The following is a 22696-nucleotide window of genomic DNA, read 5'->3' as shown; positions in this document are numbered from 1 at the left end:
ATATTCACCTTGGCTGGGGTTCTCCTTCCAGTCATTTCCTTAACACCTGCTTTTCTTTCTTTGGTCTAAAATCTCTCTCTAGTATTTATTTCTTCTGAGCAGTAGTCTCTATTGATTTGAAAATCTCATTTCACCTTTACTTTTAAATTGTTTTCAATTCCACTTATTTGCCTGTGCACGTGTGATCAGTTCCTCCTACCACCCTGTGTGTACCAAGGATCAAACTCAGCTGCCTTTACTGGCTGAGCCACCTCACTGGTTCCTGGGCATAGAATTCCTGGTTGATTGTTCTCTTTGCTTTGAGCTTTAGCACTCTAGGCACATTATTATTATTATTATTATTATTATTGTTGTTGTTGTTGTTATTTTACCTCCTCTGGCTCCTATCCCTCTAATTGAGAGAAACAGTTGTATCATTGTTGCCCTGAAACTTTTTTGTTGCTCTTTTTTTATTTTTAATTTTTGTTTTGAGACAGGATCTCACTATTTAGCCCAGCAGTCAGATCTGAAAGTCTCTCTCCATTCTCCTGCCTCAGCTTCCCAAATGTTGAGATCACAGGCAGGTGCCTCTGGCTCGTTTCTCCTTTTTGTAGCTCTGTCACAGTTGCAGGCCTGCTCTGGGGACCTCCGCACTGATCTATCTGAGAGTCCACTGAATGTCGTGGATGCGCTGAATAACAGTGTTGTTACATATGGGTGACTGGGGACCGACCTTCAGGTTAGAATGCAATCATCTAGACTTGGCTGTGGCTGTTAACTGTGCCCAGTGCCTGATAAGCAGTCTGCAGAGCTCCAACCTTGTGTTCTAGTTGAACCTGGAGTTGACCGTTTGCTATTTTTACCTCTTCTTGGTCCACCTTTGGATCTGATTCTGGCAGGACGGTAGGATCTACTCACCTCAGGAATGTTCTGGATTCTAAACTGGATGTGGTGGCATACATTTGTAATCCCAGCATCTGGGAGGCAGAAGCTGGAGGATGATGTAAGTTGCAGCCAGCCTGGATGACACAAGACCCCAAACAAACAAAACCAACAGCCAAGAATGTCCAGGATCTGCATTTCCTTCTACTGCCTGACTGCTACTTGCTTGGTAAAATGTGGAGGAGGCTGTTTCTAGGCCAAGTGTCTATTCTTTTTTTTCTTCTTCAAAGATTTATTTATCATGTATACAGTGTTCTGCCTGAATGTCAGAAGAGGGCGCCAGATCTCATTACAGATGTTTATGAGCCACCATGTGGTTGCTGGGAGTTGAACTCAGGACCTCTGGAAGAACAGCCCAAGTGTCTATTCTTATATTCAGGGCTCTTCCAGGCTCTAACCTGTCATATAAACCCACTCTGCTCCCTAGAGCCCAGCTGATTTTCCCTGTCTTTCCCAACTTCTCTATGCTCAGATAAAGCATTCCTTCACCAGGTGAAGCATTCAAGTGAAAGCCTCTGCCATTATGGGAATTCATTTGGCTCCCTTTGCCTCCACTTTCACTGGGTGAACAGACATATGTTGCTTGGGTTTCTCTTGTGAGCTCAAGACCAGAGCCTCAAACCGTCTGAACAGTGCTTGGAAGAGAGGCAGAATCCGGAGCTTCTTGAGTACAGTCATTCTGGCATGGTGATGTCCCCACTTACCTGGGGACATCTGACTCTGGGCAACAGTGCGACCCAATGAGCCACTGCAGACACTGTCTTAGTGCATTGACATGAGTGGCAGGTGTCGGTGTTCAGTCAACAGTACATGTCGCAGTGATAACAAAGCCATCACAAATGGCCAGTAAAGGGACTGGCTTTTTTGTTTTGTTGTTTGAGATGGGAACTCATGATGTAGTCTTGGCTTGCCAGGAACTCACTCTGTACACCAGGCTGTCCTTGCACTCACAGAGATCCACCTGCCTCTGCCTCCTGAGTGCTATGATTAAAAGCCAGTGTCACTGGGCTGGAGAGATGGCTCAGAGGTGAAGAGCACTGGCTGTTCTTCCAGAGGTCCTGAGTTCAATTCCCAGCAACCACATGGTGGCTCACAACCATCTGTAATGAGATCTGGTGCCCTCCTCTGGCCATGCAGACATAGCACTGTATACATAATAAATAAATAAATCTTAAAAAAAAAAAAAAAAAAAAAGCCAGTGTCACCAGACCCAGAAGGATTCATTTTTATCTCTGTAACCAGAGGATGAATCAAGGGAATATTCAAGGGTACTTGAAAACCCCACTGGGTTTTCCTACTGCTGGGCACTCTCCTCAGCCCCTCTAGAAAGCCCAAGAGTTGGCTCTTACCCTTCTCCCCATCTTGAACAGTCACGTGGCAAGGAAGGCCAGCAGCGGGGAGCAGAAGTGCAGCTAGGCAGTCTGGCTAGAGTAAGAAAACCTGTCCTGCCATGGCGCTTCACTTTTGCTCCCGGGTGAACTTGACATTTTGTCTCCTGTTTTCACAACCACAGCCAGACTTAAACTGACAGAACCTGACAAGTGAGACAGCTCTTAAAACCCTCACAACCGTAAGTCTGGGTCAAAATTCCACATGTTCCATGGGGAATAGAGGCAGTGAGTTGGAGGAGCTCTACAGATGCACCCTTTTGTGCCCATGAAGAGCAAACTGCCACCCAGATAGCCTGCTCTCACACCTATGGTTGCCTCCTTCTCTACAAGGATCCCAGGGACTCTGGGGGCTATTATTTAGATGCACATAAGATAAACTGCTGTGGATATCGCTCTGTATAAATAAAATGCTGTTTGGCCAGTGGCCAGGCAGGAAGTATAGGTGGGACAAGAGAAAAGAGAATTCTGGGAAGCAGAAGGCTGGGGCGGAGAGACACTGCCAGCAGCTCCCATGACAAGATGTAAGGTACTGGTAAGGCACGAGCCACGTGGCAAAGTATAGATTAATAGAAATGGGCTAAATATAGGAGTAAGAGTTGGACAATGGTACGCCTGAGCTAATGGCCAAATAATGTGTCCATATGATTATTTTATATGTGGGTTGTGGGACCGCAGGGGCTTAATGGCACCTGGAGAGAAGCTCTCCAACTATGGCTTTTCATAAGCCTCCTAGGGTATCAAGGCCTGGGATGTTTCCCCTGCTGTTCTTCAGTCCCTGGAGCTTTGTCTTCTATGTGTCGGGAGTAGGGCATAGGGACTATCCTACCTCCACAAGCAGCAGGCCCTGGCCTGTGGGGACCAATCCCAGAATCATAGCAGCCCAGGCTAACCTCTTAGTGTGGGTGCCATGAGACATTCAGAGAGGAGAGCATGTCCAGTCTCAGATGTTGTGGCCTTGTCCTCAGCCACTAGTGTGCGCTACAGGAGTATGTCCACATGTAGCCCACAGGAACACAGGCTGTTGGTTCCCTCTGCACTGCCCCAACACACTTGGAAAATGAGGAGGGCTTTCAGGGTTTGCCACTCAGACTCTTAAAAACCAAAGAACCATGTGGAGGCTTGACCCACTGCGAAGCCCATGTCAACACCACACACTCACTCAGGGCTTCCTCCACCCTGTTTCTATAATCCTGCCTACTCTCTCTCGATTGAAAACGCTGTTCAACCAGGAAGCTCCAGGCTGCCCAGCACAAGACTTCCCCAGGCTTCTGGATCTTTTCAGTCAATGCCTAGGTAAAGCAGCAGCAGCAAACCACGGAGCTACACTGCCCTCCAGTGGGTCTCAAGTGTGAAAGCAGCTCTGCTTGGGTCAGAGTGAATCAAAGCAGGTTACTATGGTGGATGCTGGGGCTTCAAACTCCAGAGGCAGGTGAACACTTCTGAGATTGAAAAGCTCTGGGTCTTTCTTTTCCCACCAGCCACAGCTGTCACCATCATTAGGACAGCTGCTAGGTAGTTACTCCTATACTTGGGGTCCAGAGGAGGGCTCTGTGACCATCACAATACAGGGAAGTACAAGGTATTGATGGTCCTAGACAGGTTGGTATCCAGCCCTGCCCACTGACTAAACCCAGCCAAGGAACTGCTGGAGAATGGCACCCGGGAGTTTCCAAGGGCTTGCCCTCATTGGCCACTTCACCTTGGCATCTCAACTGAAAGGAAGCCCCAGCCACTACACAGTGCATTCATTCCACTCCGACCTATGCGTCAGCTCCGGGGACCAATGAGATGTAGGTGGTAACAAGCTATTGCTAAGTTTTAAATTTAATTTTGATTAGCCAAAATTATACAACCTACCGCTTGTGTAGAAACGTGGAAGCATGTGTGGTGTCTGTAGACACCAACAAAAAGGGCACTTCTACGGCAGAAAGAAAAATAACTAGAGGATATAACCTCTTGTCTAGGAAGCTGAGGGGTGTGTGTGTGTGTGTGTGTGTGTGTGTGTGTGTGTGTGTATGTGTGTGTGTGTGTGCGCGCGCGCGCGCGCACATGACTGGGCTCTCCAGGACAGGCACAAAGGAAAATCAGACATTTAGGGTTCTGAGGTCTCTGTGGGTGACGGGTCACAATCACCTGGCCCCTCCAGGCAGTGTGAATGCGAGGAGACATCTGTGGAGGCCCAGACCTTCCAGGCCTTAGCAAATAGTCTCGGCCTCTAGTGCTGAGTTGGAGGCATGTGGGGAAGAAAAAAACCTTCCGAGAAAACGGATGGTCACACATGGCAGAAAGTGGAAGTGGACGTGTTCACACCACTTCCGAGGTCTTTCTAGCAGTTGAATTTTGGGGAGGCAGTTGGCTTTGGGAATCTTAACTCGTTCCCAATGGTCAGGAGAGGCAGTGTATCATGCTGTCCTCTTCCTCTAAAGGACCTCACTGGCATCTGTGCATCTGTGGGGTGACTATGGAACACTGCAGCCGTTGGGGACTCCATGATTATGAGCTCTTCTAGTTCTTTCAGACTAGGATGGAGGTAAGCAGCAGAGGGTGTCTGGTCGACCTGCAGCGTGTGTGTGTGTGTGTGTGTGTGTGTGTGTGTGTAACAGGGAGAGACAAGGAAGGGTGATGTGACGTGAACATCATGCTGTACAGAGGAGCAAGCTGGGAAACTGCATGGCGGGTGCATCAGCTCTTGAGTAGGCAAAGAGTGTGACTTAACTGTTTCCTGCCCAGTCTTTAACAAAATGTGTGCTTGTGTCTCTTGATGGGACTCTCCACAGTGACATAATGTGACTGTCTAAAGGACATCACAAGGCAGTTTCTCCAAAATTTTATTTTAATTTAAATTACAGGGCCAGCCAGATATTCTGATAAGAAATTCACTTTTCCTCAGGAGAAAGAAAACACTTCCATGTCATTAACAATTGTATACACCTCCCACTTTTTTTTAAAAGGGTTTTAAAAAAATTACATTAAGTAACTGCCTTAAGTAAAATTAACCCTTTATAACACCAAAGAAACCATACCCAGGAGAATTGTTTTGGTAATAGGAACCTAGTAAATGATCACACACCAAATTCAACTTTTCAATTTTGAATGTTTTCACATTGTTTTGTTTTAAAAACAATCCAGAAGTCTTCTCTGCCTCCAGCTTCCAATGCATTGGTAACACACATTTCTTTGACACACCGCACTTCATCTTGCACACCAGGGCTCTAGCACTATTTCATGTTTGCCCAAGTGGAAAATTCTTTTCTGCCTGAAGTTCTAAGAGCTAGCTGGCAAGGAGACACCCTTCCACTTGGTGTAAGGACTGCTGTCACACTAAATCCTAGTTCACAGCATTGGAGGGCAAGGACTGGGTCAGCTCGGCTGAGTCTGCCTCCTGCCAAGGATTTCTTTGTCCAGGAGATTGAATGCTTTCCCTCTTTCTACCAACATGAATTCTTCCTCTCCTCTCCCTCTCACACACACCCTGGTGGAGAGAGCCTTGGACACGCTTCATTGTAGACTGCCATCTCAATGAAACAGAACACACCTGTACCTTCTGGAGTGGTTTTCCTGACTTGTGTTCCTTGAAGGAAACCTTAAAACCTGCTAAAACCCCAGCTGGGAGGCTCCTTTTACTGGTCAATGAATCAGTTAGTAAGAGAGGCTAGCAAAGAATAACGATGTCAATTATTTAGTCAGCTACAGCCATGCTGCACTGGATCGGGCAAACTCTGATTTTAAGTTGTTAGTTGTGATCTGTGTGTCACGGAGACACCATTCTAGTCACTTTATGTAGATAGAGTCTAGGAGATATTGTTCTGCTGTGGTCACAGTCACAAAAAAGTGGTGCAAAATCAGTTGCTTTATAAATACTGATAATTTGCAGCATTAAGGAAAAGGACATTAAAACAATCAGTCTCCCCAGAGGACACCTAGGACTAGGGCTCTTCTTTTCCTAAGAGAAGCCAAAGTTTTAATTATTCAGTTTCATGACTACTGTACTGGATATTACTTACTCTAAGAAAGAAAGGGTGCTCTACAGAGGCCCCTCAACCCCACAAAGAATCAGCATTATTAGCATAATCTGTATCATTCATACATATGGCAATCTTAGGACTCATTTTAAATGAATAAGGCCAATATTCTGCAAGTCCATGTAGTGGACCGAGTTCCAGGTCTGTAGTTCCACCTGACAACAGCGCCCTACTGGTTCTTTTTCCTTTAGTGCTGTGATCCTTACATGGTAAAACCAGCATTTTCATGTGATCTCAAGTATTCAATTACATATGAGCATTTTTTTTTTTTTTTTTGCAAAACTCAGGTAATAGTTACATACTACTACAATAACATTCCTCTGCTGTACAAATTAAACGATTTAAAGGAAATGAGCATTCTAAGAATTATATACAAAAGGAACCTATAAGCAGTGTTGAAATGGAACGTAGGTGTCGCTGCTAGCTCTACTGTTTAAACCTCCTTTCAACACATCCAGGTTCACGAGTCTCAAGAAAATCAAATGTCAAAAAGTTCTAGAAAGCTGTGAAAAGCATATATACACTTTCCTTATGACCTTATGAAGCTCCACACTTGAGAAGTTGCTAAGTTTCAGTATCAATTTATTTGCATGTCAACTTTATGTTCCCCAAAGCTCACACTGGATACAGTTCCCCTCTGATCTCCAAAAATCTCTGTACACGCCATGTTCCTTTGGCGATGGTGGATGATCTGGTTCTGGGATGCCAGGTGTACCCATGCCATACTGCAGAGATCTGCAAAGAGCAGTGCCGATGTACAGGTGTCAGCTGATGTCGCTTTCATTGTACATTTGCCTTCATGAACCCAGCCATGTTTAGAACTCCTGGAGCAAATGGAGTCTGTGAGTTCTGAAATGACACAGAGATCAAGGGAAAGGCCACGTGCGCTCTAATGTGCAAGCAGCAGCAACAGCTACGTTCTCCAACCTGGACTGAAAAACAAAAAGGTAAAATGAAAACCGTTCACTTAACAGCAGATTAGCAGTAATGTTCCTCATGAATCGATAAGAGTGCCTGATGCTGAGTAGCTAACAGCAAGTGCTCAAGTTGGATGGGATACTGAAGGTGTTTATTGGAATTAGGCTTCTTGCTGAGCTGGTCTCTTCAAATCCCTGATCTGTTTGACTAAATAGGTCTTCTCATCGTTGAACTGCTCATCCTCCGTTCTGTCGTTCTGGAACTTGCTGAGGAACTCAATGAGTTTGGTCTGGTTCTTGAGGAGGATGTCTAGGATGGGCTGTGTCTTGTTGGGGTTGGCCACAAACACCTGTGTAAGAGAAAACCATGTCTGTCAGAGAAGCATTCAGGGAAGCATGCTCCTGGGCAGACAGAAACCTTACCTGGGCAGGTAATTGGTTTTTGATTTAGAAGAGCTTATTTTTACACGATACAGAGGAATAATAATGATTACATGTTTCAGCACAAAGACTGCCAAGCTCATTCTGCCAACGTAGTTAGGGAGACATAATGGCTTCGATTTTAAAATCAAATAAATTATTTCTGGGCACAAGACGCTAGATTAGATCTTAAGAGGAATCCCCTTCCATCCCCAAAGCATTACACAATACTTCTGGCTTTGCATTTGCCCTCAATCAGCTGCAGATAGCCTGTGACTGGGAGAGCAGCCTCAGATGGGGTGAGTGGGGGAGGAGGGCAGCAAGGGAAACACTTCTCTGAACAACCTTCTGTGCAAGCTGTTTCTACTCTACTTCCTTAGTCTCCAGTCCAAACGGCCCGCCCATTTCCAGGTCCCAGCTTCTGTCTAGACTCTGAACTGAGTACCACACTGGTCACCATCATCAGGCAGTCCTTTAGGAATTGTGATGAACAGCTTTGAAGGAGAGCACTGTTGGCAGTGTAGCCTACCTTGAACACGTGAAAGGCCTCAAACTGGATGTTTCGGCTCTTGTCTCGGAGGAGGTTCATCATTAATTTGAGGTTCTCAGGTTTACTGATGTATTTCGTCATAATTGTAAAGTTGTGTCTATCTAATAGCAGTTCACCAAGAAGCTGAGAACACATTTATTAAATCAGTAAGCCTTAAAGCAAATAAAAAATTGAACAACCCATTTTATAGTAATAGACTAGAGACAGGTTTCAAGAAACAGCAAAAATAAAAATGAACACCACAATAACCAGTACCCAAGAAAGTGGTCAGAACAAAGGGTACTAGGAATTTCTGTTCATTAATCTTAACTAAGCCCCTCTCCCAGACACATTTTAAATTATATTTAGCAGGGCTTTCCAAGAGGAAGGATGATGTCTGCCTAAACACATGCTAAAGTTTTCATTTTCTCACATCTGCCTCACAAAGCTGTATGTCCAGCGGAGGCTCCTCAACAATCCTGACTGTTAAGGAACTACAGCAGCGAGCTGAGACTATCTCTACCTGTTCCAGTGCTTCCTCGATAGACCATGTAAACTCACAGCGTGCCAACAGTTACTGCTCAGTTGAGATTTTCCTCCATGTGGTCTCATGCTGAGCTCAAGCTGAGGCCCAGTGTGTCCAGTGCTGTGTACCCTGCTAGGAGCAGGCATCAGCATCATCTTTGTGGACCGAGGCAGAGAGTAAAGCATGTCCTGTGCCAGCCTGCCTGGGTTCAGACATGTAACCTGGAGTGTTACTTGCCTTCTTTGTGCGTTATCTTCACTATGTATACAATGAGGTCGGGATGGTACTGACCTCTAGAGAATGCAGCCAGACACTCAAGTGTGATCATATGGGGAACATAAACACAGAACTGTGCCTCATGGCAGCTGCTTTTTTAGCAACCAACCTGGTTCCCAGATGAGCTCTAGATATTTGACATTTCCTAACAACTGACCTCTAGGTAAACAGCTTCTCATCTTACAAAAGACAAACACCAAAAACCAAGACTCAAAAACTGGGGTGCTGGAGACATGGCTCAGTGGTTAAGAATACTTGCTGTTCTTGCAGAGGTTCCTATCACCCATGTGGGCTGCTCATGACTGTCTGTAACCAAAGCTCCAGGAGGATTTCACATGTTCTCTTGGCCTCCCCTCCAGTACCTGTATTCATATCCCCACCCCAAATCTGTTGGTCAGGAAAACAAATCTATGCTACCTGAGATTCATAAAGAATTGATAAATGGCTCACTGGGTAAAGGCGCTTGCTATCAAGGCTCTGACAGCTTGAGTTCCATTCCTCAGGACCCATGTGGTGGAAGGAGAGAACTGACTGCCTAACTTGTCCCTGACCTCCACATGTGCCCCATTCCCCACATAACTGAAGTGCGGAAGTGCAGTGTGATAATTCTTGTCCAAGACCTCATTCTGTAGACCAGGCTGGCCTTGAACTCAAGAGATTCACCTGCCTCTGCATCCTGAGTGCTGGGACTAAAGGCTTGTGCCAGCAATATAATAATTTTTATAATTAACAACTAACTTCAGGCTTCATATCACTCTGAGTCCTATAATCACTAATTTTCAATTATGCCTGCCTGCATTCTATGAAGACTCACAGTGGGTGTTCCGGATGTGGCTTTCATTGTGTTCACAATCTATCACAGAAGCTATAGGCATTCTGAATCAAGACTAGCTGAAGTTTAATTATCTCAAACAAGATGACTGAGAACTCAAAGGCTTTGGACACTGAAAATGAAGTTTTATCCAGGGATATAAAGTTGCTGCCAGCAGGGAAGGAATAGTGTCTCATCAATACAAAATCAGGTACTTTTGAGGAATTCTGAGCAAAATGGAATTAAAAATATATCCAGTAAACATTTCAGTGAGATTCTAAATCCTTGGAATTCCACCTCCAGTTCCTGCAGAACTAACTTTCTGACAAAATTGGATGTATTGCTACATAGTTAATAACCACCATAAGACATACAGAGGTCTGCAGCTGTCCTGTAGAGTCAGACAACACACATTTTAAACTCTGTAGGCCATATGCTCTCTGTGACAACTACTCAAATCTGTTGATACAGTTTCAAACAGCCAAAGACGATGTATAAATAAATGTCTGTGTTCCTATAAAACTTTATTTACAAAAGCTGAGTTTGGACTATAGGCCATAGTTTGCCAGCTGTATGTGTGCAGTTTACAAACATGCTGATGTGTGTAGGCACACGTGTGGCTGTATATGGATAGGGGTGTGTGTGTGTGTGTGTGTGTGTGTGTGTGTGTGTGTGTGTGTGTAGGCCAAAGACCAATACTTGTGTCTCCCTTAGCTACTTTTCTACTTGCCATATTGACAGAATGCCTTACTCGAACCTGGAGTTTGTTGATTTGGTTTAGCAAGCCGGCTTGATCTAGGCTCCTGTCTCCACCACCCAAGCACAGGCTGACTGCCATGGCTGCCCAGCATTCATGTGGGTGCTGGGAATCTGACTCTAGTCCTCATGTTTGCACAGCAAGTGCTTGGCCCACTGAGCTACATTCCCAACGCCTTAGTTTGCCAACGATTCAATCTTACATTTAGCAGGATTAAGGTTCAAATGGAATTGTCCATATCCTGTGTTGATAAAAGCAAGCAAAGCTACGCATTTCAGTTTCACTATTCACATGCTGGCCCCCAACCCTTACTGACAAGTCTATACCACATGTGGTGTACGCCCAGAATGCTTTATCTAGTTGGCACGAATCCACTTAAAAGTATGTTTCTGCAAGGCATGATGGTCCACGTTGTGGGATGTTCTCTATGCTGTGAATGTATTGCTATGGTTGTTTGATAAATAAAACACTGATTGGCCAGTAGCCAGGCAGGAAGTATAGGCAGGACTAGCAGAGAGGTGAATTGGGGGAACAAGAAGGCGGAGAGGAGGAAATGCTGCCAGCTGCCACCATGAGGAGCAGGATGTAAAGTACCGGTAAGCCACGAGCCTCGTGACAAAGTATAGATTAATAGAAATGGGTTAATTTAAGATAGAAGAACTAGATAACAAGAAGCCTGCCACGGTCACAGTTTGTAAGCAATACAAGTCTCTGTGTGTTTACTCTGTTGGGTCTGAGCACCTGCAGGACTAGCGGGTGAGAGAGATTTGTCCTGACCGTGGGCCAAAAAGGACCGGAGAAAACTTCAGCTACAAGTCCATGCTTGTCATTTCACTAGGAGGCTTAGACAGAAGGATTCAAGCTCAATTTTAGTTATATAGCAGGACTCTGTCTCAAAACCAAAAATCAGCAAAAATTTCTTTTCTTGGGGGGTTTTTCGAGATAGGGTTTCATTGTGTAGCTATGGCTGTCCTGGAACTCAGAGAGATCCACCTGCCTCTGATTCCAGAGTGCTGGGATTAAAAAAGGCGCATGCCACCACTGCCCAGCACAATAAAAACCTCAATCCCTATGTTTCAGAATCTAAAACACTGCACTGTTAGGAGATAAAATCCTCCTCCATCTCCTGTCATATTCTCCTTTGATGCCTCTGCCTTACATGTGGGCATTTACCCCATATAGACTACTAATAAACCCCAAACTTGTGGGCATTTACCCCACATAAATCACTAATAAATCCCAGACTCTGCAAAAGTCCTGACTACTCGCAAATCACAAATGTATTTTCTCCTAAAGGTCTACAACCAACATTAGCATGTCCCTGATTCTCCAAATTCAAGTTGCAAATACACAATGAAGAGAAACAAATGACACAAGAAAGAGAATCAGACATACCTTCAGTGACTGTCTCTTTGTCACATAATTTTCTGAATGAAGTAGCTTCTCATATTCACTGAAAAACTGAGACCAGAAAACATACATCAAGGTTAAGGAAAAGGAGGAGAGATAACATTATAAAGTTCAGGGCCGGCTCTGAACATCAACAAAGGCCCGCGCTCTTACTGACACTGGTGTCAGACCTTCCTTCCTCTGTGCCGCTCCTCTATGCAGGGAGCTCAAGGGACTGGTCCCTCCAGGGTCTAGCAAGATCCAGAGACTGCTCTGACAAAGTCCTCCTCTGCACCCTAAATCATCTGCATAAAGCACTAACTCCTCCTCACAGTTTCCACACTCATTGCTCCGTGTTAGACCAGAAAATTCCTATTTATTTTATATACAGGGACTCAATTCATCTAAACAACAAAGAGAAAAATAACACTGTTCTTTCAAGGTATAAAGTTGAGGAAACCCCAGCAGTGTGTTAGGTAGCGGTCTGGGAAGGTGAGAACTGGGTTCCAATGTGAATGAAGCAGCACTGCTTAGAAACAGGCAGAGGAAAAGATATTCCTGGAAGAAACACAAGGAAGTCATCGCTTGAGAAACTGGAGAGTGCAAAGCTGTAAACCAGAGCTGACAAGAGCCCACCAGGTCTTCAAAGTGGCAACACCAACAAGAACATGTCACCAGGGTAGGAGCCATTAAAGCCAACCCATGCCAGGCAATCTGAGTCCCCTTCAAGAATGTCAACAGAAAATTTGGAGCAACCAGTACACATCTTTTGGTCTTTTAACTAATTGCTCTCCCCATGTTTTAGTCATTAAACAAGAACAAAAACAAAAACAAAACAAAACAAAAAAAAAACAAAAAAACCTAAGTGGTCAGATTTTAGGAGCATGTACTTTTTGTTGGGACTTCACATTCCTTCTCCCTCAGATCTGACTGTACTCCAAACACTTCTGCTAGTTGTCTCATATACTTCTTTCTAAAATCTTACTAGCTGATGTCACATCCACTAGGAAACTATTTTACTTCAACATTAAAACAGACTTCATCGCCTATAGGAAGTTTCTTTAAATAAGCTAGTCTGTGTGGGAGGTTTTAAATTAAGATAGTAACATGTAGTCATAAAGGTACTAATTACTAACGACTATAATGTTCTAGCATGAGCTTTCGCATCAGAAGGGCACACACTCTCAGTGGGCAGGTGCTATTCTGAGGTTAAAGAGGCCAGAGAGAGAAGAAAGCAGTTGCCTTTGGTCTTACTAGCACCTGAAACCAGACTCAGGCAGTTTGATAGAGGGAGAGCAGTGTTCTCAACCTTCCTAATGCTGTGACCCTTTAATACAGTTCCTCATGTGTGGTGACCCCCAACCATACAATTTTTGTTGTTATTTCATAACTGTAATTTTCCCACTGTTAGGAATCATAATGTAAACATCTGATAAGCAGGATATGTGGCAGCCCACAAGTTGAGAACCACTGTGTGAAAGCCTGTAAGTCCCCAATGCAATGAAGGCTGCTGCCTCAAACCAGACACACACAAAAGGAAACACCCATGTCCAAACACTCATGGCAGAAATAAAGTGCTGTCAATGTTTCTGTCATTTATTTATGAGGCTGCTTGCTCAGCTACCTGCCATGATGCTGCTGGGAGAGCGGGAGAGGCAGAAGAAACACACGAGGAAGCATGGACTCTGTCTCTAAAACCTTATCATGGAGTGGACTAGGAAAGCAAATGATGAACCATCCACAGTATTTAAAACAGCAAAGATTTAACTACTAGGAGAATTAAAAAACTAAGGCAAGTCTTGTGGGATGGACAAGAGGTTTAAGTGGACAGGTGTTCTAAGTCTCTAAATGCCCATCAGCTCTGGGAACAACTGTGGCACACACAGGGAGACGCCCTCCAGAGGGAGGCAGACGAGTAGGCATGAACACAGGCACTGTAGCCCTGGAGCAGCCGTGGGGCTGAAGGACAGGAAGTCGTCCAAGCACCTGGGATCACTGACAGCTCTCTGGAGGTCACTGGTGCTGCGTCTGACGACACTGACAGAGCTGGAAGCAATGTCCCCATTTTATGAATGAGGAGGATCTCTAAGCCCCCAAGCAGTAAGAGCCTTGGCCATGGCCACAAGGATTGTGCAGGGAGACAGGGGCAAAGCTGCTGTCCTGCCAACTCAGGCCAGCGCTGCTCAAATCCATCAGCTGCCGCCTCTTTCTGTTTGTAGAGAGTAACTGATGGAAGAAAAAGTTAAAAAAAGTCAGACTACATTCTCTGTGCATCTTAACTAGATTATCAGTCAGGAGCAAAAATGACCGTTTCCTCTTCTAAAATAAGAAAAGACGCAAGGGGCAGTGTATGAATCAAGACTTAGCCAGTACTCCACGTTGTTTCAGTAAAGCAGTAATTACCATTTACAAACACCGTAGAGTCAAATATTCTGATACAAAACCTACCTCAAATCTTCAGTTAATTTCTGTTAAAAAAAGGTTAGAAATGTTATTTAAAATATTTCACATACTTACTCTATCATAATGCTGTTCCAAAAATTCTGCACTGAGCAATTTATGTCTTGTGAGTAAATCCTAGGAAAAGAAAAAGATGTATTTTTATAGTTGTTCTCCATCAATGTTTTCCTAGCAAAGAGAATTCTAAACTATTCTGTGTCAAATTGTCTGAAAAACAGATGTTAAATATTAGTAGACAGTATTTAATATTTCATTATGAATTTTACTCAGGACCATAAAGTTAGCCCTGATACAACCTTGGTATCCCTGGGTTAGATACCTCATTTCGGCTCTCTGGAGCTTGCTCCAGCACATGGACAGCACTCCAGCTTGAGTTCCGTTGTGGAGATGTACTGGGACTCCTGATCTGCGGAGAACTAACTCATCTGTCGCTCACCTCCTGCTAACCTCGCTTCACAGAGGCTTTCTGCGTATCCAATCATCTGCTCCTGACCCCGAACTCTGACTTGACATCACTTCCTCAGAAAACCTTTGCTGACTGGTCATAGATGTGACTCTACATTTGTTTGTGGGGTTATTTAGAAAAGCCTGCCCCCCTTAATTAGACTGTCACTTCCATAAACACAAGGATCACGCTGATTTTTACAAGCTTTAAGTTTCTGGCACCTAAACACTACCCAGTAATAGCAACGGCTTAGTATTAAATAAATCAATGAACGAACCAGGAAAATCTGAAGACATGTCTGGGAAAGCATGACATTGAATGTTTTTCACAGTATGCTTTTTTTTTTTTTCTTCCCAAGACAGGGTTTCTCTGCACAGTATGCTTTTTAAGAAGGCTTCTAACCTCACCCCAAAGATTTACAGCTACTCAAACTGCTGGATAGGGTTTGTGCTGAATTCCCTCATTTAAATAAGGATGTTTAGGAAACTTTGGTCATTTCCCCCAAGTCTCCCATGAGAATTAAACAGGTAAAATAAAAAAGAATTCAGTTCCAGCATTTTTGGAGATGCAGTAATCACTTTATAGAGACCTTCAGTAAGTACACATCTGCTGCTCAGCCTGATTTTACATACAGGACCTCCACTTGGCAGATACCACAAACTCTGCTGTCATAGGCAAAACGGAAAGTAGTAGTGTGGCCAGTACTTTAGCAAGTACCAAGGGCAGCAATGAAGAAAGGAACACAATGACATCAAAGGGAGGTATTAATGGAGAAAACAGAAAGCCTGCCTGTCAAAGAGCATTCTCCACCCCTTAGCCTGCTACCATGCTTGGTACCACAAGGTAGGTAGGTACCACAGTGCTTAAATATATGAGCCACTGCTGAATCCCCAGACCTCAAAACAATACCTAACAAGGCAGCACTTAGAAACTGGATGGATGGATGGGTGAGTGTAAGAAGAAATTAATGTGTCTGTACACAGTGCGTGCGTGCGTGCGTGCGTGTGTGTGTGTGTGTGTGTGTGTCTGTGTCTGTCTGAATAATTCTTGTGGACAATTTGAGTAAGTGCAGCCAGAGCCCACTGCTCTCTGGTCACAGTCGACAGAAGACTAATGGAGAGGGCATCTAAGAGGTGCTGACATTCAACCCAGCCTGCTTGTACTGAACAGGTCAATACAAAGTATTTGCTCTAAGATGCAAAGGTCTAGAGTATAGAGGAGCAAGGGATCGACAAAAGGGCCACATGGCAGAAAGGGAGATCCCCAACATCTCTCTACCCACATGTTATCATCTGGGAACTCAGACTGTGGCCAATCTGGGAAATAAATTTCTATGGTGTCAGGGTGGATGGGACCGAAGGGGGTACTTTAGGCAGCTAAGGCAGGAGTTGAACCTTACGTATAACAGCATGAAACCCTTCTGTGAAGACGTCCAGGGCCTGAGGTGGCAGAGGATCTGTTGGAAACGAGTACTTGCTAAGAGCTGGCTAACATTACGGGGAGAAAGAAAGAGTCTCTGGCAGTACCTCCATCTCCCGGAACGAAGAAGGAACCTTAAACTGGGGTAAGATTAGGTGGTAGCAAAAGTGAAGGGAAAAGGACTGGTGGTCAGCGTGGGTCAGCATCTTAGAAAACTTGGTCTAACCTGAGGTACAGAGGGCGGTGGCGCACACCTTTGATCCCAGCACTCGGGAGGCAGATGCAGTCGGATCTCGGTGAGTTCGAGGCCAGCCTGGTCTACAGAGGGAGTTCTAGGACAGCCAGGACTGTTTCAGAGAAACCCTGTCTTTAAAAAAAGAACCGAACCAAACCAAACCAAAACCCAAAAAAAGAATCCATCCCCAACATAACTTGGGGAAAAGGGTATGTGGATTGTGTCTGGTGTCTTGCAGAGAAGAGAGAGCAGGCAACTTTTAAGATGGGCTAAACCACAAAGCGTCCCTTAACTCCAGGCAGCAGGTGACAGAGATGATCCTGGAGCTCCTGGAAGAGCTGTTACTTCCCAGAAGGGGTGCTTATTTTCAAAGAGCCTTGGCAAGTAAGATGGCCCTAGGTCCCACTTAATGCTTGACTATGTCCAAGAACATGGAATTCAGTTCTACCTGTGCAGTTCACCCCTTCGAGGTCACAGGGTCATAAAGTTCTCTGAGCTAGGGTTAAACTTGTCCCTGCGTTATTGTCAGAAACTGCTGGAGCAGACAGACTGAGTGTACTCTACTTTCTACAAGACCCCACTTCAAATACAAAAGCGTCTCATGGCAGGTCCCCATTCCTTTAGCCACTCCTTGAATGACAGGGTTCTGAGTCCCTAATCACTTTCTAAAAGTCACTTATTTGTCTAAGCATACCTGGGAATAATGTGGAAAGAAATATTTATTCGAAAGTGAGACAATGGACTGCTCCTGATGTCATTCACCTGTGGTTACTCTGGGGATGCCACCACATTGTATGATTTCACTGGGCATATTCAGAATTTTTAAAAGTGGGTTCTGCAGTCTACGTGGGTTCAAATTCTGGCCTCTGCACTTACTGTCTGACTACCACTATTTCCAGGTTCAGTTTTCTCACAAAGATGATAATACTCTTGTCTTGATAGGGGTAACTATAGTCTCGTTACAACCGTACTTGGTAATTATTTCACTTAGTACTACTACTATTATGCTTTACCTCTCTGGGTCAAGGAGTGAGCAGTGTAAGGAAAGCCATAGAATGGCAGAAGACCCTTAAAAATGTCTATTACTGCAGAGAGTACGTGGTTTGTGCTTGTTTGGCACTGCTTTTAAATGCTTTATTTAGTATAATGTTGAAATAGCAGATTTTACTCACAATTCTGAATCTCTGACTTCTCTAATAATTTGTGTCTGTATTTCTTGGCCCCTCAGCTGGTGCAAAACAACCACCAAGTTTTTTATAAGGTTAGATACTCAAGTTATCTGCAAGTTTCATCCTGGTCTATACTGGCTTCTCAAGATCTTCAGCAATCTTAGGATCTAGTTTCCTGCCAGTGTCTACATACTTGATGAGTATAGTCACCCTTTGGTTATTAACAAAGTTCAGCTGAGTCGGGCGGTGGTAGCGCACGCCTTTAATCCCAGCACTCGGGAGGCAGAGCCAGGTGGATCTCTGTGAGTTCAAGGCCAGCCCGGGCTAGAGTGAGTTCCAGGAAAGGCACAAAGCTATACAGAGAAACGCTGTCTCAAAAACCAAAAAAGTTCAGCTGAGCTGGATGGCAGAACCCATAGAGATGTTACATAACTCACCTTGAGTGGTAGCGCTTAGTTTATCAATGCTATGGACAAGCATTTGCTCCGTTAGTTGTAAGCTTGCCTCCCTATCTATCTCCTTAGAACTCCTGTAGGGCTAGTAACTACCCATCATGCCCTCAAGCTTCTCAGGAAGGAGTCAACAGCAACTTTCTTGCTCTCTATACACCACGGCAGTGCTATGTACTTGTAACTTTTAACTAGCAAATAAAACCCCTGGCATTCTTGACCTGGGGGCTCTTAGCATTAGCAGACTAAACTCCCTCTTAGTGAGCCATGCATGCCATCAGCAAATAGGTTCCCTTTCAATGCTTACAAATCATCTCTCTGGAAACACTCTAGACCTGTCACAGGTGTAATCTCAAGCTCCAAGCTCTACTGTGTCTTCCTGTGCTCCTTTAGTCTGAAAAATACAAGTATCTGTCAGCTTCAAACATCTCTCTCCATCTCTTTCATCCCCAAAATAAACCCCTGCTGGTCATTAGCAGGTATTTGGCCACCTGGTTTGCTAGCTCAGTACTCATTCAAGCTCTGGATCCTGGACACTTTTAGAAAGGATGGTTTTAAGTCAGGTGTCGGTGGCACATGCCTTTAATCCTAGCACTCAGGAGCCAGAGGCAGGCAGATCTCTGTAAATTTAAGGCCTGCGTGGCCTACAAAGAGAGTTCCAGGACAGGCTCCAAAGCTACACAGAGAAACCTTGTCTCAAAAAACTGGGGGTGCGGGGGTGGGATGGGGTTGGGGGATGGGGATGGTTTTAGGGTGAAGACACAGCACCTGTTACACAAGCTCCATGTCTGAAAACTGTGTAGAGTATCTTTTCTCAAAGGACAACATGCAGAAAGCCACCTCTGCAGAGGGATACCCACAAATAGGAAAAGGAAAAGCCCTGCTCACTTCTCACAGGCACCTTCGCTGGGAAAGTGCTGGGCTGTCCCTGAGGGAGGGGTTCTCCTGCTCTGACCAGAATTATCGTCAGGGAATAAGGTAGCTTGGATCTGTTTGGTACTTAGCTAGTCTGAGATTAGATGGTAGGTCTCTCTCTTCCTTGCAAATATATGGTCTTGCCTATAGGCTATGCTCTGTTCACTATTTAGAGCCTCTCATGAGCTCTCTCTTTCTGTGTTACCAGGAACACTGGAATCTAGAGCCAGACTGGCTCAGAGCTGTTTTCTGGAGTGCAACCTCTGAATCCAAAGTGGTTTTTGAAATTTCTTTTCTTCTAGGAGGCACCACCTGCCTGGCTCTGCCAGACCTTTCCCTTTCTTGCTAGCCTAACCTGAGAGGGCTGTGTTACCCACAGTGGCTCCATCACCACCTTCTCCTTGAGGAGAGTTAAATGGAAGAAGCAAACCTAACTGAGATGAAATGACCAGCAAGGCCACACAAGACCGTCAGGTTTCACACTTCCGGCATGTAGCCAGCACATTATTTCTCACCTTGGAGCCAGTTTGGCCATCTATGCCCGGAGCATGTCATCCATATCCTCCACGTGGTCAGGAGGCTGGCTGCATTCGCCCACACCACCGCTGCTCCTCAATCCTCTTCCCTTACCCTCCTGCGCCCAGAGTGCTGCCACTCTTGGGATCCTGGCTGTCTTTCCACACTGGGTACTCTCCTTGACACAGGTGCTGCTACTACACCTCCCTTCATGCTGGGTTGCTGTTTCTGAAAGGGACACTCCCTTCCATCGATGCATTCTAATCACGAGTCCTATCCTACCACTGCGGTGACACCTAAGACATCATAGTGACCCCTCCATGTTATGATCTCAAATTCACTGCATTTTGCTTTGTACATGACAATTACATATATGTATCTGAGGTCTTACCTAAAGCTTCTGTAGAAGTTGTACTGATTCTGGGAGATAAACCCTTGGCACCACTCACACTGTGACACTATTCTCAGCCAGGGTGAACCCTACTGGCCAGTTCCCAGGCCTTCATCCTGTCCTAATGTATTCATCACCCTCACACATGTACTTTACCCAGAGCCCAAGTCCTTACCTCAGGTGCTCTTTATTAAAAAGCTGAGCTCTTACTAGGGAAGTGAGCTTTTCTCACTGTCTAAGTGTTCATTGGCTTCTGAGTGTGGGTGAGCTACAGGTAAGTATACTAAACACGAATTCAACAACTGATAAGGTCATTTAAGGGGATATAATATATCAAGGGGAAAAAAGAAAATACAAGATTGCTGCTTCATTTTTATACCATAAACTACAGAAACTGGTGTGGTCACACACATGCATTCAGTATATGAAAAGGCATAGGGAGGTAAGTAAGGCAGACGGGGACAGAAGGATCAGCAGAGATGATCCTGCTCCTTTGCTGTGACTCAGTTATGCTCTGGTGTGAGGAAGTGAACCCTGCCGTGGGCCTGTCAACAACAGTGGGTTTCTCCATCCGGAACGTGGTTCTTATATTTAATAACATATATTCCAAAAAACATGGCCTCTGAGCAGAGGCAATCACATCACCTCATCTAGTGCTAACCAAAGGGAGTACTGCAGAGAATTCCCCTATCACAAGAGAAAGCCTGGCTGTTGGGTATTCTGTGTATTATCCATGCCACATTTAGTGGATGATTTAACAGGAAAGTGCAATTTTTGACCTTACAGGACTTTTGCCTTTCCAATAAGATTTGAGAATTTATTTTTCCACCTTTTTAGGCTGTTCTGGTTTGTGTGTAAGGGGGGGGGGGGCGCGTTTACTACAAATTCATATAAAATCATTTTTTATTTCCACTAGAGGGCAGTCGTGTACAGAGTAGGGAGACAAAGACTGGGAAACTGCAAAGCTGATCTGACTTGCAAGGGTATTTAGAATTCAATGTTACCTTGAACGTGGCAAATGCATCTGAAGCTATGTCAAATGTTGACATTTCAACATATCTGAAGAAATCATAAAACTGTTCCGACCACAAAATGATTTTTGCAAGTGGTTCATGTCTGATGCATTCTCTTAACATTATTCCACAATTAAGAGCTATTTCTGGAGATTCATACCTGTAAAAACAAAACAAAGCAAATAAAAGCCATATATGATTGATCTTTCAAAACAGCAAAAGTGAGCATTTCAAACTTTCTCAACAGAAGTTTCAGACACTCCTAACTAAGTGACCACACAGCAGGTTACAAAAGGTATTTCTCTCAAGAGTACACATCAGGGTCACTTAATCTGGACCCTGTAGCTGTGTGCAAAGATGGACAGCTGCCTTCAATGAAGAAAAACCAGCTATGGCAGAGACCACAAGAGCAGAAGTTCTGTGTCTGAAAATATCTGCCTGGACCATTCGATCCATGCGCTTAGCGCTTAGCTTTTACCTACTGTGCTCACATCAACCAGAAGAACCAAAAAACTGAATAGAAGAGTAATACAGACTACTCTTTCCAAATTCAGGAATTCAGTATAAACATAGGTCCATCAAATATACAGCATTAATACTTCATTGTTTCAACACTCAAAACAGTACTTCCAGACTCTTATAAACATGTAAATTCTATAAAACTGCAAGCCTCATTCCAAGAATTTTACAGAGCATCTCCACCACAGAGAACCTGGGGACCATAAGAATACACAGGGGACCCCAAGACCCTGGAGCCTCCTCAACAACTCTCCAAACCCAGCCTTTCCCTTTCTTCTCAGCTCCGCCTCGCCGTTCCTTCTTCCTGCTCAAGCACACCGCTGCCTTCCGCAGGCTAATACCTGCTCAGACAGGCTGCTCTCATCTTCCATGCTACACTCACTGGCTCTAGCTCTTTGCCACTGACAAGCTCCCATAGGTTTTTTGTTTGGTTGGTTTTTGGTAGTCAGCATTTCCCAATGCTCTAGTGAAATAATTATTTGGCCAGCAGAGACTTCCTCTTGGCTAAAACAGGACTAACCAAGCTCCATCTGTGTAATGTCCTGATCTTTGCTTGCCTTTCTCTTTTTGGTTTTGGTTGATCAAACCCAAAGACCCGTGAATGCTGGGTAAGTATTTATTCTATCACCAGGTTACCCCACCCCCACCCCAGCACTAACTATTCCACCTCTGAAAAAATAGGATAGAACTCTTCCCAGTTCTCCTTTTTATCTCCCTGATGGTTCCCCTTTCTTTCTGCTGAGGTCTTCCCCTGCTAAGGAGCACCCACAATGTCATGGCCCCCACCACCACGATGAGTCTCCTTCCCTCAGTCCTCTCTCTGAACAGTGGCTGGCTATTTCCCAACGTCTGTCTCTGACAGCCTCAAGTAAAGGTCTACACAAGCTAAATGTATCTAAATCTCATCCCTCCATTCCAAACCAAGACCCACTCCCCAGCCCCCAGGTCTCATTTTGGCAGCACTGCTTTGTCACTAACACCTGGTCTAATAGACCGTCCACGATGGTGGGATGTCCATTATGTTGGCTACTAAGCCATGAGCATTTGAAATGTGGCTAGTGCGAAAGAGGGATGGAATTGCCAAAATTTAAAATTAAGTCATTACATATGGTTAATAACTACTCCATTAGACAGTGCAGTTAAACTTCCTTTCTTCCTATCCTAGCTCCAAATCTCCAACTTTCAAGACTTCCTATTTTTGCAATC

At 44.6% G+C, this 22696-nt stretch overlaps 1 protein-coding gene across 2 annotated transcripts in view; it reads right to left on the bottom strand.

The window, feature by feature from the left end:
- Window positions 1–5126: 5126 nt before the first annotated feature.
- The window catches only part of Cab39 (calcium binding protein 39), a 78387-nt gene continuing 60817 nt past the window's right edge, over window positions 5127–22696 (bottom strand). For both annotated transcript variants that reach the window (XM_036173321.1, XM_036173322.1), the window contains exons 5-9: window positions 20963–21131; window positions 14477–14536; window positions 11966–12031; window positions 8201–8344; window positions 5127–7601 (exon numbers count right to left, since the gene is read on the bottom strand). In XM_036173321.1, coding sequence (XP_036029214.1) covers window positions 7413–7601; window positions 8201–8344; window positions 11966–12031; window positions 14477–14536; window positions 20963–21131 — 628 coding nt within the window. In that variant the 3' untranslated portion in view covers window positions 5127–7412. The remainder of the gene's footprint in view (window positions 7602–8200; window positions 8345–11965; window positions 12032–14476; window positions 14537–20962; window positions 21132–22696) is intronic.

The sequence above is a fragment of the Onychomys torridus genome, chromosome 23 (assembly GCF_903995425.1).
Source record: "Onychomys torridus chromosome 23, mOncTor1.1, whole genome shotgun sequence".
In the NCBI taxonomy this organism is placed as follows: Eukaryota; Metazoa; Chordata; class Mammalia; order Rodentia; family Cricetidae; genus Onychomys; species Onychomys torridus.
This window is presented reverse-complemented; position numbering and strand designations above follow the sequence as displayed.